The 17,184-nt window shown below is 52.4% G+C and overlaps 1 protein-coding gene across 1 annotated transcript in view; it reads right to left on the bottom strand.

The window, feature by feature from the left end:
- The window catches only part of ITGA11 (integrin subunit alpha 11), a 116,277-nt gene that overhangs the window by 80,998 nt on the left and 18,095 nt on the right, over positions 1 to 17,184 (bottom strand). Inside the window, exon 2 of the mRNA XM_036437707.2 lies at positions 6,220 to 6,331. Within this exon, the coding sequence (XP_036293600.1) occupies positions 6,220 to 6,331 (112 nt within the window). The remainder of the gene's footprint in view (positions 1 to 6,219; positions 6,332 to 17,184) is intronic.

The following is a 17,184-nucleotide window of genomic DNA, read 5'->3' as shown; positions in this document are numbered from 1 at the left end:
TCTCAAGGCTGCTTTGTGCTTCTGAGGCCTCAAGGTCCCCCAGCTCCTCCCATGAGGACCACGGCCTGGATTCCCACTCCTGTAGCCCCTGCCGCTTACACTCGTTTTGCCCATGCTGCTGCCTGGTCCGCGGGGTGGCTTGGCCTGGGATCCTGGGCCGACATTCCCCCACGAGCACCGTTTCTCTCTCTTTTTCCGTCTCTCTCATGCATTGGCTGGTTTCATCCTACCGTGGGCTTTGCTCCTGTAGTGATTTATCCTTTAACCAGAATGAGTCATGGTGCCGGGTTTTGTATGTTCCAAGAGAAAATAGCAGAGGGCATTTGTGTGCTGTGGTGTTGGAAGCCCGCGCTGGGGGCCCGAGCCAGGAAAAGAGGGAGCTTTGGATGCTCCTTAGAGAGACTTCCACAGCGATCAAGCCTGAGGCTGCCCCAGGCTTCACAACCCGCACTGGCACCCAAGGGGACAGGCGTGGATACCATCTGTCATTCCGTCCAACCAAGAGTTCCTGAGGCCTGTTTCCTCGAAACCTCTCCCCTCCCCTTTCTCAGGGGACAGACCAGTGCAAGGAGCTGGCGTACCCTGAACCTGCCCATGGTAGACACTCCACACTCCACCTCCTGCTTCCTCTGCTAGCAACCCTTTGGCGCAGGAGGTGGATGTGATGTGCTGGGGTTCCTGCAGCTTGGAAAGCGGCTGCACAGGGAAGGAACTCGGGCTTGTGTGGTTCTGAAGCCGAGACTTTTCCTGCGTAGGAGCACTCTCATGTGCCTTCACTTATTTGCCAAGGAAACATACTGCCCTCCCCCGATGTTCTAACCCTGCGGAAAGGGTCACACACGAGGCCTGGGAAACTGCTTGGGAGGGGAGGGCATGCCAGGGCTTGGGGGCTTTACCCCTCGGCCCAGGCTCCAGAGTCAACTTTTGTGGTTTTATTCCTCATGGATTACTTTTTCCGTCGGCTCCAAATTGTACCATCTGTGGGCCTGAGTTTAGACGTGGAAGATCGCAGTGAAAATGCAAATTTGGGATCTTGGAAGGTCAGTGCATAAAGGCATTGTGGCTAATGCCTTACCCAAATTGGCATCTAGTTTAGGGAGATATCGCCTCGTAATCTGGAGACAAGGGACCCGGGAAGGTGGGTGAACTAGCCCTTTGGCGGTTTCCATTAAGCTCCAGATGGAAATGCCACAGGAAGCGGAAGCAATGGGGCTGGGAGATGGGACACCTGGCTTCAGTCCTGGCTTTCCCACCGGCTTGCTGTGTAACCTTGGTATAGTCTCTGGGCCTCAGTTTCCTCGTCTGTAAAATAAGGGGGTGGAGGTAAACGATTTCTAAGCACCTCAGGCCTTTGCACTTGCCATTCCCTCTGCCTGGAATGCTCTTTGCTCCAATATCTCTGATTGTCTGAGAGTCTCCCTTTCCTGCAGTCTCTGAGGCTGTCACCCAGCTCTGAGGCCTTCCTTGGTGGTCTGTATAAGGCAGCAGCCTGCATCCTCACCCACTGCTCCCAAGCCCCTTCTTCTGTCTAATGCTTCTCAGTTGTACATCTCACCATCCAATAGATGATGGACAAACTAAAAATATGTCTTGTTCCATCAGAAGAAAAGCTGCATCTGGGTAGGGACTTGGCAATTTTGTTCACCATTGATTTCCCAGACTTAGCACAGGTTCTCAAGAATGAATGACTGAACTACTGATGCTCACAAAGCAGGCCCCTTCACCAAGACCCCACGCTTTCAACCCTCCACTCACCGAGTCTTCTACAGCCTTCCCACCAGACTCCCACTTTCCGGGTCTCTTCTCTCACTTCCATCCTCCACATGGTAGCCAAGTTGATCACCCTAAATGTTACAACTCTGGTGGCCCTGGTCAGTTGGTTGGAGCCAAAAAAGGTTGTAGGTTTGATTCTTGTTCAGGGCACAAACCTAGGTTGCAGGTTTGATTCCTGCATAGAGCACATGCGGGAGGCAGCCAATTGATATTTCTCTCTCTCTCTTTCTCTCTCAAATCAATAAAAATAAATATCTTCAGGTGCACAGCCTGGACATGTGCCCTGATAGGAATCAACTGGCAACCTTTCGGTGCACAGGACCGTGCTCCACCGACTGAGTCAGACCTGCCAGGGCCCATAGACAATCCTTTTGCCCTGGTACTTAGACACCTCCGAAGTAGAATAGAATCCTCGCCCTCCCAGTCTTTGGTCTCACTGCTCTGTTTTCCGCATCTTGTCCTCCAGTTCCTCGAGACAATGTCCTTTCTCTAAATGTGGCTTCTTCTTTTCCAGATTCCCTCCACCCAGTCCTGCTGAGTTAGGAATTCACTCTCCCTTACTCGACCTCCCAAAGTTCTTTCTGGGTGCCCTCTCTTGGAATTTATCACCCAGGGCTGGGCTCTGGGAGCATACGCCCTCTCTTCCCGGTAAGTGGCCCACGCACTTACCCTCCCCACATGCTGTTTATGTGACTGTGCTCGGGATGGGCTCCGAGGACACCACAGCCTCAGCTCTCTCTTGGGGCCGGCAGCATAGCCAGTGAGGAAGGACACAGGCCTTGGAGACGGTATGTTCCCGGCCAGCCTCAGGGCTGGGGCTGCTTCTGTTCTGTGCAACCCCCTCCACTTGGGCCTAATAAGATCTGGGCTCTGGACCTGGCTCAGACACTTGCTAATTATGTCATCTCTCTCTCAGAGTCTCAGTTGCCATGCCGGTAAAGTGGGGGCAAGCCTACTTCTCTTACTAGTGGCTCATGTCCCTGGACCTGGGTTCACCTTGGCCTGCTAAAGGCCGCCGAGTTTCAAAGGGGTCTCCTGGTGGAGCCCGTGCGTGTTGTCAGGCTCCTGCTCCCCAGGGGAGGGAGGAGGCTGAGTGTCCGGCCTTGCTGACAGCTGAGGCTTCTCCCTCCAGGGGCGTGAGCCTCAGTGACAAATTGGAACCTTGTGGGGCCCCGCTCTGTGTTATCTCAGCGCCACGAAGCTTCCTGTGCCAAGGGACCAGAGGCCCGGGAAGCCCTCTGCCAACCCTGCACTGGGCTCCAGGACATCCAGTGTTCTACCCGACCAACCGACTTAATGAGTTCAACGTACGTGCAGTAGAGGCATGTGGATTAGATTTCTCTGAAAACGCACCAGGGCTTAAAGCGCAGGGGCAGAAACTACTCAGGCCGAGAGGAATTTGTTTTCTTTTCCTTCTTGTGTGCCTGTGAGTGTTGTTATTGTTGCTAAAACCCAGGCCCGGGGAAGCTGTTCAAGATGTGGGTGCCTGGCCAGCGCTGCGCAGTTTGAGGTCTGAGTTGGGGACGTGCTGGGCAGAAGGGGAAGAGTTCATCCAGTGGCAGCCCCTCCAGTGTCCCACCTTCCCCAGTCACTTACACCAGGGGCTGCTGTCCTGGAGGCTCCAGAAGGCTCCCAACCTGGTCAGTGGGGACCAGACCCCGTGGGAGCCTGTGGTGGGGGACAGCTGTGGACCCTGCTCGGGGGCAATGCTGGGACCTGGGTTTGGGGCAGAGGCTGAGGCTCGATGCTGTTTCCCACCAGCATCTCCCTCCCCTTGGTGGAGATGGTGCGCTTCTGTGGCCCCAGTCCCCTGCTAGAATCTTCCCGGGGAACTTTTTAAAACACAGGTTCTCTGGCCCCATGGCAGGCCCAGGAAATGCAGACCGTGGTGTGCAAGCTCTGGCGTGAGGACGAAAAGCCAGGCAGTCCACACTCTGGAGGTAGGAAGAGCCGGGACTGCGGGCTGAAGCAGCTCTAACATGAGGTGGGAGGTGATCTGTGTCGCGGAGAGAGGCGTGGGGAAGGGAAGACCACTGCCAGCAAAGAGAAGGTCTCCATGGAGAAAGTGTCTGACACAGATGAACATAATTAACACCGGGTCATATTTTGTCTTAAACTGTTTTTTAATTATTTCAAGGATATTAGTGTGGCTTCCTCAACTGGTCTGTGAGTTATTCGGGAGTGAAGCCATGTTTTTACCAAAATCAATATTTTGCAGAGCCTGGCAACATTTATTAACAGATGCTTAATAAACAAATATTGGTCAAAACAAATTATATCTTGGAAGAGCCAGTCCCATTTAATTTTTAATGCTTTATGTGAAAAGATTATGGATGCTGTGTATCTTACGCCTGGGATGGTTGAAAGAGGCTCAAATAATTAATCCGGTTTTTCAAATTATGTTCTTATGAGCATCTGCTAAGTGCCATAATCCAGTTTTCAAAGTAAGTTCTATGAGAAACTGCTAAATCCCTCATTTCAGGAAGAAAGACGATGAGACAGGCATACTATCCAGCTTGATAAATGATTTTTTAGAGAACGTAGTATTGAAGTTGATAAGAGAATAAGAAAGAGGACTTTCGATTGCAGCCATAAACAATTATGAAAACTAGACAAAATATACTAGACAACCATTTTCAGGCGCTGGGCAGCAATCAGCACCGAGCTCAGTAAGCACAGGAACTACACTCACATTTACCCAACTCGCTCAGGACAGCACTTGGCTATTGATCACGGGGAACTAGAGTCCAAACGGAAGCAGCAGTCTGCACCCAATAAAAATGAGTGCATAAGTGTACCCCATACGAATGAGCGTGTCTGTCCATCAAAAGACTTGGGTAAGAATGTTAATAGGATCTCTATTCAAAATAGCCCACATTGAAACAATCCAAATGGTCATCAACGGCAGAATGAAGAAATAAATTGCAGTGTGTTGTTACCATGGATTATTACACACCAGTGAAGAAGCATGAAGCATCATACATTCATCACTATGCCAAACCTCAGAGACGTGATGCTGAGTAAAGCAGGTCAGGTACAAATGAGTACCTACTGTGTGAGTGCATCCGTACGAAGCTCACAAACTGTCAAAAGAAATCTGTGGCAACAGGAGCCAGGATAGTGGTTCCCTGGAGGTGCACTGAGTGGGCGGGGGCACAAAGGAGCTTTCTGGGAGCTTCCAATGTTCTATGTTCATCATGTTCTGGGTGGTGATTCCACAGGTATACACATATGTGGAAGTTTACCGAGCTGTATACTTAAGATGTCTACACTTAGAGTATCTAAGTTACATCTTAACGGTAAGATATCAAGTCAGATACTCCTCTCTCTAATGTTTATGTTTATATTTATAATTCTCTCCCCCCCCAACTCTATCTTTGTCACAGGTATTCAGACAGATCTGAATGGTGGAGTGGGCTGAGTGGGGAAGGTGGGAGAGGATAACATGGAAGGAAGGAACAAGATGGGAAGAGGGACCAGCATGTGCAAAGCAGGTCTAGATTTCTGGAAAAATGGCTACAAAGCAATTTTACTAGTGATGAGTGTGGAGTACAATAAAGGAGGTGGGGGAATGGAAGAAAAGAGGTTGGGGGGGTGAGCAGTTGGGGAGGGTAAGATTTGGAAGAGGGCGGCGTAGGGCATTAAATGCCAGTATCCCATGGTCTCCGAACTCTGCAAGGGCTTCTAGGAGGGCCAGGCAGAGGCCCCGCCCTTTCTGTTTCTGGATGGAAAGAAGGCTTTGCCTCTGTCAGCTGAAAACCAATTGGAGGGAGGCGGAGAATGGCCACTGACAGCACATGTGCATGGGGATCTGACTGGGGTGATGCGAGTGTTCTAAATCTGATTTGCAGGGATACTGCACAACTTGGTCAATTTACTTAAAAAATTCATGGAATTGTACACTTGAAATGAGTGAATTTTATATGTAACATATCATCCAGTAAAGTTATTTTGAAAAACATAGGCAAATCGATTACCCCCTCCTGAAAGGGGTCCTGGGATTTCCTGGCCCTCTCCTCCATTCCGTCTCGCTCTCACTTCCCTTTGCTCCACCAATGTCTATGTACTAGCTTGTGAGCACGTGCACACCCACCCCCTCAGAGACCCCACCCAATTCTCTAAGAAGCCAGCACGGGATGAGATACCGAGGCCCTGAGAGGGTCTGGGAGGGGGTAACTATTGGTCTCTGGGCACCTGCTGACTGTGCTGTCACATGACCTGGAGAAGGAGGGGTGTTCATTCCCATTCTCAGATGAGAAGATGTAGGTTTCATAGTCAGGGGCAGATCTAATGCAGCCTCTACCTGCCAGGACAAGAAGAAGTCAAGTCACCGGAAATGGGGTGTCCTCATGTGAGGACCAGTCTGGCAGCTTTGGGGTCCAGGGGCAGGGGGATGGGCCAGGAGTGGGGAGCACAGGGCTGCGTGGGGTGGCAGCTCTCACTCACCACTTCTTGCCGCTGATGTCATGCTGCTGCACCGTGTAGCCGAAGAAGGCGGCCTTGGAGCCAGGGATGACTCGTGGCTTCCTGGTGTCCATGTTGAAGGTGTCCGTGAACCCTGGGCAGGGAGAAGAGGAGAGGGGAGCAGAGGAGTCAGCCAGGTGGAGGTCTGCACCCCAGGAGTGTGGGGGCCCCCGGGCAGGCCACCCACCTTGGATAGTCTGGGAGGAGGATGTTCCGCTATCCATGGTCCCTGCTTGGGGGAGCCCACCGTCTGTTGGGAGAGGCCCAGCCCCTGCTCTGGGGGGCACATTCCAATTAGGGAGGCACAGGGCCTACCCTTAGGGAGACCCTGTCTGAGTGGGAAGACCAGTCCCTCCCCTAGAAAATTCTCGTTCTGAACAGGGAGCGACAGCTCCCTTCCTCTATCACTCCTTTTCCAACTCTGCTCCTTCCAGCTTTTGCTGGTCTCCTCTTCCTTTTCCCCTTCTTTTCCCTCCACTGTCTCCTTCTCCCTTCTCTCATCTTTGCCTGCTAAAGAGTCAGGAAACCACCTCTCCCTGCCTCTCCCAAGTCTGAGGCTTAGTGGCCGTGGCCCCAGCACTGCTGGCCCAGCCAGTCTGCCAAGCTCCTCCTGGCTTCAGCAGGGCCACGGGTCGGCTGGGGCAGCCGAGGAGAAACAGCGATGTAGCCCCATAACCCTCTTGCCTGAGGGTCTTTCCTGCTTGGGGAAGTCACACATCAGTTTCCAGCTGATGGAAACCTTGCAGTGGAGCCCAATGCTTTGCCCCTTTGTGCCAGTTACAAGTAGTAACAACTCACATTGGAATGGCAGTTTTGGTTCCATCATCATTTACCCTCTTGGGACTTGGAAGAATGCGCAAACCTCATCCACCTTTGGCCAAGGGGTTAAGAGTCTGGCCAGGGCTACACGGCAGGTCAGCGCAGCATCAGGGTCAGGACCTCAGACACCTGCTCTGTGACTCCTTCCCGGACACATTTGGCCTTGTTGCACATCTAAGCGATGTCTCTGCCCAGCTGTCAGTACTCACAGAACCACCAAACTTGGGACCCTTGAGGTTTACAGGGTGGAATCCTACCCCAAGCCAAAACCTCAGATCAGCGTAAAGCCACCAGCAGAACAGAATTTTGTCACTGTCCCTCGCCCCTTCCATGCGTAGGGCGCTTTATAAGCTTCAAAGAACATTCACATGTATCTTATCATTGGACTATATAACAATCCTGGGACGGGGCAGCAAATGCAAGCCAAGGGTCTGAGAGGTGAACCGACCTGCCCAAGGTCCCACAACCTGCCAGGGAGGAACTCGGAGTCAGAGGCTGGTACTGCCAGCAATCTCTGTCCTCCCTTGGGCCCTGACCCCTGGGCCGAGTGCTCAGGGCGAGGCCCTGGGCCCCTACTTGAATAGACCTGCTGTGCAGGAGCTAGTGGTTCGCCACACTTCCTTCTTTTGCTCAGCAAATGGATGCAGTGGCCAAAAGTTCTATCGTTAGTGTCACAGGATTAGAGTCCCCAGAGGCAGAGCCGAAACACCTTCAGCAGGGTTGTTGGATGTTATCTTACTTGTCCTGTCCAATTGATTTTTAGTGCTGCCTGGAGCACTGATTTAAGAAAGATGCAGAGGTCAAGTCTGGGCTCAATGGGCAAGATGAGTGTGATGGGTGGGCAGTGCCTGCTGGGGATAGAGGAGAGGACAGTGGCAACAGGCCTCCAGGCAGCTGCCAACCCTGTCTTTAGGACTCGGAATCTGCCACATGAATTTAGTGCCACGGCCCTCAGGGCGGGCGGGGAAGAAATGTGTGATCCCATTGGTGTCTTAGTTACAAAGCCCAGACCATGAGTGGACTGATCAGCCTGGGTCGCAGCAGGCAGCATGGGGAAGAGGACTCTGGTCAGGGAGCACAGGGGGTGAAGGAGCCCAAGACCTTGGTCAATGAGTGTCATGGGGGAGAGAGACACCAGTGTCTACTATGCAGAGCTGGGAGGTGAACAGAGAGGAACTCATTCTCCAACTCTGTCCCAGGAATGGATACACACACACACACACACACACACACACGAAATTCATACAACACCAAAGTACACACATACACACATACACACACACACATACACACACACACACACACACACGAAATTCATACAACACCAAAGTACACACATACACACATACGCATACATGCACACTCATACATAGGCCACATGCAAGTCCCATATGCTCCGAGCCTGGGGCAACACTTTATCTGGCTCCCTGGTGGCCCCTGGAGACACCCCCTGGTGGTGCCTGGTGCTTCCCATCCTGCATCTGACCCCAGCAGAGGGTGTGGCCCTGAAGGAGAGGCAGGCAGGCTGGCTCTGGCAGTCAGGAAATCCAGGCCCGCCCACCACTCCCAGGCCTGCAGCGAGGAAGGAACCTGTGAAGACGAGGCCCTGGCGTGTGTCTTTGGGCCTCCCCACTATTAGCGCTTCTTGTTCAAACACAGCCGGAAGGAGCCTTCCAAGACCTGTCAGATCCCATCACTCCTCAGCTGCGTACCCTCCATCCCATCAATTCTCTGCCCACGCACAAAGCCAAGCTCCTTATCCACAAGGCCTTGCATGAGCCCACCTCATTCCCTCTGCCCCCCATTCCCTGTCCTCCCTTCACCTCTCTGCTCCCGCATTGCCCCCACCCCTCCTTGCTGCTCCTAGAATGTTCCAGACCCCTTCCTCCTGATCAGCATCTCTGCCCTGGCTGTTCCCTCGGCCTGGAAAGCTCTTCCCCTCTTATCCTCGCGTCTCACTCCCTCGAGTCATTAGGATCTCTGTTTCAATGCCACCTTGTCCATTACCAAGCCTCCCTGTCACTCTCATCCCCTTGTTCTTCATTTTCCTCGTAGCATGGTCACAGACATGCTGTTTATTTTCATGTGGCTGATATTCTACAATATTCTTGTGCTCTCTAAGTGTCAGAGACACTGCTATCTCCTCACCGTCATATCCTTAGTGCCTCAAATAAAGGTCTTGATCCTGGTTAATGGTCACAAATAATGGATGATTAAATTGTTAGAGACCAGGACCAGTTTAGCTGGGATACTTTCTCCTGTCAACCAGGGGTGTGTGTGTGTGTGTGTGTGTGTGTGAAGAAAATAATATTTACCAAGTACTGATATATTCAAGGCACTATTCTAGGTATTTAACCATTAATTTTATATTAATTAGTTAAATCTCACACCAACCCTGTGAAATAGATATTGTCATGCCTCTGGGAGGTTAAGTAATTTGTCCCAAATCACTGAGCTGGGAGGATTGTAGAGCAGGTCCAGGACCCAGTAGCTGTGGCTCTAGGGTGAGGGCTACCCTAGGCGATCAGCCTTTCATAGGAAGGACTGGGGGCGGGAACATTCTTTTTAGAGAAGGTCTTCCTTCCTTCCTTCCTTCCTTCCTTCCTTCCTTCCTTCCTTCCTTCCTTCCTTCCTTCCTTCCTTCCTCCCTCCCTCCCTCCCTCCCTCCCTCCCTCCCTTTCTCCCTCCCTCCCTCCCTCCCTCCCTCCCTCCCTCCCTTTCTCCCTTTCTCCCTCCCTCCCTCCCTCCCTCCCTCCCTCCCTCCCTCCCTCCCTCCCTCCCTCCCTCCCTTCTTTCCTTCCCTCCCTCCCTTCTTTCCTTCCTTCAGGTCCTCCTCCTCTGCCTTTAGGTTTGGTTAAAAGAAGCACCTGGGAGAGAAGGCAGGGGCCTGTGCCCCCCCCCCCCCCCCCACTCCGGGCTCTGTCAGGCCCAGCCCAGTCTCCCCGAGCACTCCCACCCTACCTCCTGGGGACAGGATCCATGAGGTCTGGCCACAAGGAAGAGGACAAAAGCCTTTCCAAATTCTGGTTTCTTCCCCCAGTTGGCATTTGCTTCTGACCAAACTGAACCAACCAGAGAATGGATTTCCTAAAAGTGATGTCAAGTCTGTCGCTCTGACCTCAGCCCGACAAGGTCTCTGGTTGCTCCTCGGATGGCTTTAGTGCTTGGGGAATGTACCCTGCTCAGAGATTTGTGAACCCCAAAGCCAACAAAACAAAACAAAGTTGTTTTTGACGGGAACCAGCAGGCTGGCTGCAGAGACGCTGGAGCTGGGTTGGGCAGCTTGCCACTTCTCTGCCCTTGATATCGATGACAGAGGGGAAACCCACAGTTCCTGCTGTGGACTGTGGCCAGAATTACGTCAGCTGTTGCTCCCTTTCTCAGAATCTCGCCGTCTCTTAAAAAGCATCAGCGAGTCCCAGGGAGGCACCGAAACGACAGCGTGGAGCTCGAGCATCCCTGGGGCCGCGGTTCTCAGACCTATCACTCCAGGCTAAGGCGGAGGCCACCAGCATGTCGCCAGGTGGCGCAGTCACCGTCCCGAAGGCTGAGGCATGCTGGCCAACACTTGTCTAGAGCTTCCGTCCACTCCTCGGCGGCACAGGAGTGCTCACTCTAGCTGGGAGCATCTGCTGGGAGTCCACAGTGTCACTCACCCTGCTCCCACCCACCTGCACCTCTGCCAAATAACTCCCTTTCCAGGGTTCCTGGGAGAAAGTCCAAAATCTCCATGTGACCTCAAGGCCCTCCTCAGCCTCCTCGGCCTTGGGTGAGCTTTTCTCTGGCTCCCTGTGGTCCAGGCACCGGGGTCCCCCCTTCTGCGCCCTGGATGCACCCCGCTTCCTCCCACTTTGGGGCCTTTGCACGTGCTGCCTCCTTTGCCTAAACGTCTCTGATGAACTTCTCCTCACTTTCCCACCTCAACACAAATGTCACACCCTTTCCTCCTCCCCTAGAAAGCCTCCTTGACCCCTGATTATGCCATGCCTTGTCTAATGATTTCATCACCCCTCGTATGGCACTAGCAGGTGACTGGTGACTCCGCCTGTTCTTATCACAGTTAGTAATTATACACAACAGCCATGAACATTTGATTACTCCCATCTCCCCATCAGGAGGGGGATCAGAGGGCAAGATGGGGTCTGTCGATCCGACACTGAGCTGGGGCTGGTCTGGAACACGCTGAGGGGGGAGCAGGACAGGAAGAGCATGGAGACCACCAGCTTGGACAGAGGCCCCCGGGACCCTCTGTGAGGAAGTACAACTCTGAGATTAGTGCTGTGATTGTTGGAGGAGGGACGGTGGTGGCTGGGGTGGCGGGGGCTTCTGGAGGTATGATGGGCTTTAAGGATGATGTGTAGGGATTGGCGAGGTGGCCCAGGTGGTGGTAGGAATTGCTGGTGTAAATGGGGAGCCAGGGAAAGGAGAACAAAGGAGCCTGCTGGGTTGTGGTATCAGGAACTGCCGGCCCTCATGCCCCCCCCCCCGCCCCCCCGCCCCGGTCCCGCCCTCCTGCCAGGCTGCTGGAGGATGCCCTACCAAGCACTGTTCCAAATTTACTTAATCCTCATAACGACCTTTTGAAGTAAGTATATTATTATTATTATTATTATTTTATAGGCCAGGAGATTGAGGCACAAAGAAGGCAGATAACTTCAGGCCAAAGTCACACAGCTGGGAAGTGGCAGGGAGGAACTCTGAGGTCTCATTCGTCCTGCCCCACACTGCCTGCCACGATCAAGCCTTCCTTACCCCTCTCAGGTCCCAACCCCCCTCCACTTAAGTTCCTCCCTCTGTGGTGATCTCGCCCAGGCCTGTGTTCCTCCTCCCACCCTTTCTCCTTTTTATTTTAAAAATATGTTTTTGTTGATTTTAGAGAGAGAGAGAGGAAACAGGGCTAAGAGAGAGAGAGGGGGGGGGAGAGAGAAACATTGATGGGTTGCCACAATGGGAGTCAAGCTGGCAACTTGGGCATGTGCTCTGACTGGGAATCAAACCAGTGACCTCTTGGTTCATGGGTCAATGTCCAACCACTGAGAAACACAATCTGGATCACCGTTTCTTCTTAAAAACTCCCCCATCATGGGTCCCACACCCTCAGATCCTGCTCACTAGAGAACTGATCACACCGAGGTCTGCCAGAAAGACCAGCCAGAGTCCTGAGGGCCTTGCAATTCTGGATGGAACAACAGACTTGTGCTGACAGTGAGAGGAAGCCACTCTGGGACCCTAAGAGTGAACAGCGCTCAGCAGCCCTCACTCATTCTCAGCTCAGTTCTCTGTGGCAGACGCACCTGTGTAAGCAAAAGCTTTCATTTTCCTTGGATGGCGGGACCGGGATGGGGGTGAGGGAGGCTGAAATATTACCCAAACTCTCTGGCTTTATCTCCCCCTTCCCTGTTGGACTTGGGCCCCAAGAATCTTTACAATTAAAAGTAAATCACAGATTGGCTTTGGATTAGGGTGGGGAGAAAAGACCCAGAAACTGCCCTAAGTAAAAAAGAAATGGCAAGTGGACCTCCTGCTGCTATGGAAGGAAAAGAGAAAACAGTCCAAAGTGAGACAGAATGAGCGTCAGATGACTGTGCTCTAGCTGGCACCTCCCTGGGGAAATCACAAAAGGTGGTGTGGCTCTTGCTGCCACCAGCCATCTCTCCCTTGCCCCGAGGCCACTGTCTCAAACACAGGTAGGGTTAAGGGCATTGCTGATGAGGCCTGAGGGTCCTAGTCTAGGTGATAGGTGATAGTGACACAGGAAGAAGAGATAGGGAGGAGGGAATATGTGGTCCTGCCTCATTGGAGTAGCATCCAGCCAGCAGAGGGGGAAAATCCTCCTCTGGAGAGGAGGTCTCAGCTCAGGCTGCCCTCTGGCTCTGGGGAGAAGCGGGATCCTGCCTTTGGCGGCCTGCTGCCCTCATAGGAGACCTAGGAACTATGTGAGGACCAGGACTGGATTTCATTTACCTCTTCACTCCCATGACAGGGTTTGGGACACAGTAAAATGTGTTAAAGGAGCAAATTCAACTCTACGTACCAACAACTAACAATACTGCTGAGCATCACATACAGGATAGTTCCATGTATTAACTCACTTCCTCCTTCAAACAATCCTATGATGTTCCTATCTTTGAAATGAAGACACGGAGGCACAGTTTTTGGGACTTGCCCCATGTCACATATCCTGTAGGTGGCAGAGTTGGGATCGGGGTCCCTCTCCAGATTGCACTGTTAGCCCCGCTCTTCTCTCCTCTGTAGCCACACCCTTTGCCAGGCAGCTGCATAGTTCCTCTCACTAACAGGACAGAGTAGATCCTCCCATGCCTACTTGGCTTTGGGCTGGGCCATATGCGACAGAAATGAAAGTTCTAGGCTGAGGTCTTAGGACACTGTGTTTGTCACTTCCGGCTCACCTGCACTTCTGACGTGAATGGGAGCAGTGCTTGCTCAGGCTAGCCCATGGATCTCAGGGAAAGGATGAGAGACACTGGGGCGGAGCTGGCCAGCTGAGATCAGCCATCCCCCAGATACATGAGGTCAGCAGACCTCAGCTTGGGTCAGTTATGCACAGCTGCCGCCAGGCATGTGAACTAAATAATTATCGTGTCACTCAGATTTGGGGGTGATTGTTTGTTATACAGCATTATTATAGCACTCAGTCACCGATATAGTCTAACTCTTTATATTTTATTTTATTTTATTGATTTTTTACATAGAGGAAGGGAGAGAGATAGAGAGCTAGAAACGACGATGAGAGAGAAACATCGACCAGCTGCCTCTGGCACACCCCCTACTGGGGATGTTCCCGCAACCAACGTACATGCCCCTGACCAGTATTGAACCTGGGACCTTTCAGTCAGCAGACCGATGCTCTACCACTGAGCCAAACCGGTTTCAGCTAGTCTAACTCTTAAATGATGGACAATTGGGGAGGAGGAGAAACAATTTCACAGAGCGATTGGACAAAGACAGAAGGAGAAGGAGACTGGGGATCTGTGAGGACTTGTGGTTTCTGGGATAGTAAACTAAACATTTGCTCCTGAGAGCTCATGGGGAAGCCTCACACGAGGCAGGGCTAGGCCTGGACCTTGCCTGTCAGAGAGCAGTGTGGCCCAGCAAGCAGGTCACACCTCTCCTACCTGAGCCACACGCTGAGCCTTAGAGAGGAGCTGTTCTGCCTCATCAGGACACAGCATGGCAGACGCAGAGCATAGACATACAGTCAGATTCCCAGCATCAATTCTTGGTTCAGGAGCAGGCTCTGTGCAGTCATAGAGCCTCCATAGCATGAGGGCCCTCCTGTACCTCATTCTAGCTCCTCCCAAATACCAGGGGGCGTGAACTCATCCCTCCATCCCCCCATCCCTGCCACCGACATTAACCACTGGGTCAAAGATGGTTTGTAGCAAATCTGTTATCAGGGAGGGGTAACTTATTAAGATTTTCTTTTAAAAAAAACATTCCATTGAATTTTTTACAGAGAGGAAGAGAGAGAGACAGAGAGTTAGAAACATCGATGGGAGAGAATCATCCATCAGCTGCCTCCTGCACACTCCCCACCAGGGATGTGCCCGCAACCAAGGCACATGCCCCTGACTGGAATGGAACCTGAGACCCCTCAGTCCTCAGGCCAATGCTCTATCCTCTGAGCCAAACAGGTTTCGGCTAAGATTTTCTTTTTAAGAACCATCAGGGATCTTAGAGGTCAAATGATCTAGCTTGCTCCAAACTTTGCTTTTCTGCAGTGAACCCACCTTTTTGAATAAACTCAATGCATGAAGAGCAGACACAAAAAGCTGAGGTTGGGATTAGGGATAGAGGACAAGGAGGAGCTCCACACCCCCCAGTGGAAGTCCTAAAACACTTCCTTGGAACACTACGGTGTCCTGGAACATAGATTGAGAATCACTTGATTGGGCTTAAGACCCTTGTTATAAGTGACAGAACTAAGGCTAGGAAAGGGGTGGGGATTTGTCCAAGGTCACCAGCTTTTCTTCATGCCCATCTTTAACCACCCCCGTCCTCTCTAACCCTCCTCTACAGTCCTTACACTCAACAGCTGTGTCCATGCTGGACAGTGGGACAGGAAGTTGGATAAGACATGACTATGGTCTTCAGAACCCACGTGGCGTGGTTGGGCCGAGAGGCATGTTTGCCACCAGAGCCAGGAGTGAAGCCGAGAGGAGGCTGCACCAACACGGGGAGATCTAGATTCTAATCTCAGCTCTGTCACTAACTCGGCCATGAGTCCATGGAGTCCTGATGCCTCTGCAGATGGGGCCTCAGTCTCCTCATCTGTAAAACCAGAGGGTTCAAGCTCTCTGGCATCCACGGCCCAGCCCCAGCACACGTCTGGAAGGCTTTCTTAGTTGTCGCATAGCCGGCTTCTAGTTGTTGGCGTGTAAGCATCTGTCTCGAGTCTCTGCAAACAGTTTAGAATTGGAGGCCAAGCAGTGTGGAGGAATGCAAACTCATCTTAACATTGGTTGGAGCCAAACACATTTAAGAAGGGAACTCTCCAGGCAACAGTGATCATAGTTTGCATTCCTGAGCCAAAGGGAAGGATAGAAGAAAACCGTCATCTAACGCTCTGCTTTATCCGCGTCCAGCTTCCTCTCGCTTTGCTTGGACCATGGTGAACTGGCCCCTCTCTGATTGTGGTCCAGGCACACCCAGATTTCAGAGGAACTGAGCTTTGGGTGGGGGGGTCCAGGCCATGTGGTCACCTTCCCAAGAAAGCCAAGCTCTGCCCTGGAATTGGACGGTGCTGCTAAGACCTCAGCAAGATTGAGAGCAAGTGGGCAGGGGCAACATGGTTCCCTCCAGACCACTCTTATTTCAAAAATTGTGGACACCAGGCTGAGTGCACTGGCTCCTTGAGCACATGGTTATGTGGCCCTAAAATGACAGAGCCTTCTCTTCCTAATCTTCTAGGAATGGAAGCAGTGATCCCCTCAGTGGAGAGAAATGGCTGGAAGACCATCACCAAGGTTAAAGGCCAGAGGATGGGCTCCTCACCTTAGGACAACTATTGGGTAGTTCTAGAGTGCAGAAAAGGGGACATGGGAATACCATGCCCACTTCCTGAGAGCTAGGACGGTTGTGGCAGGTAGACATGCCTAGTATCGGGGGACCTGGATTCCTTCTGGGTTCTGCCTTTAGGACTGGTGGGACCTTGAGCAAGATAGTTTTTCTCTCTGGACCTCGCTTTACCCTTTAGAAAATGAGGAGTCTGGGCCAGGTGTTCGAAAGACCGTCCCAGTCAGGATGCCCTGGGTCTCTGTGCCCTTCTCCTTTGGATTCATTTGCAAATCCATCTCCCTTGGGAAGGGAGGAGCAGACAGATATCATTGCCCCTGCAGGTCTCTAGTAGATGGACGCTCAGGACTGAGGCTGTTCCCTTCCAACCCTCTAGCCGCGTGAGAGTTCACCGCAAGTGCCCCTCAGCTTCAGGCCACTTATGAAAGTGACGGCAACACCCTCCCTCCGTCTGCCCCCAGCGGCTCGGCCTCCAGCTGAAACTGCCCCTGCTAGACCTGGGGGCTGTGATGTCATCCAGTTCTTACCATCAGGCCCTGCTTCCCTCCTGTGCTTCACAGAAAACTTGCCTAAACTTGGGTCTCCCCAGGAGAGGGGGAGTCCCCTTTACTCTTGCAAAAGACCACCCTGTTTTCAAGCTCCTCTAATCAACTCATCAGCATCTTGCTTCTTTGCAAAATGATTATCCTCTGGATGTCAGTCCGTGTCTCTCTGAGGACTGGTCATTATCCCACCGCCCTTTTCTCTGAAAGAAACACCATGGAGTCCATGCTGCTTTGCATTCATCCCACCACGAAGATCGGCAGCAGACCACCATCCTTCCCCTTCCTTCTCTCTGCTGGACAGACTGTGTGTCTGGATGGATTCTCATATCCTTGGCTCCCCTGGCCTTGGACAGACCAGGACATGAATCAGTGGGCACACGCACGTGTGCGCGCACACACACACACACACACACACACACACATGGCCACAGGATTGGCCAGAGTGGACAGGGTGGGAGGGGTAATGACGAGGAGTCCAGAGACAGGAGAGGGGCTCGGGGATGGAGGTGCTTTCCATCGGAAGGACCAGCTATACCCTCGGTTTGGA

Source organism: Pipistrellus kuhlii, unplaced genomic scaffold (genome assembly GCF_014108245.1).
Source record: "Pipistrellus kuhlii isolate mPipKuh1 unplaced genomic scaffold, mPipKuh1.p scaffold_m20_p_1, whole genome shotgun sequence".
Taxonomy (NCBI): Eukaryota; Metazoa; Chordata; class Mammalia; order Chiroptera; family Vespertilionidae; genus Pipistrellus; species Pipistrellus kuhlii.
The sequence above is the reverse complement of the archived record's forward strand: the minus strand, read 5'-3'. Positions and strand labels throughout refer to the sequence as shown.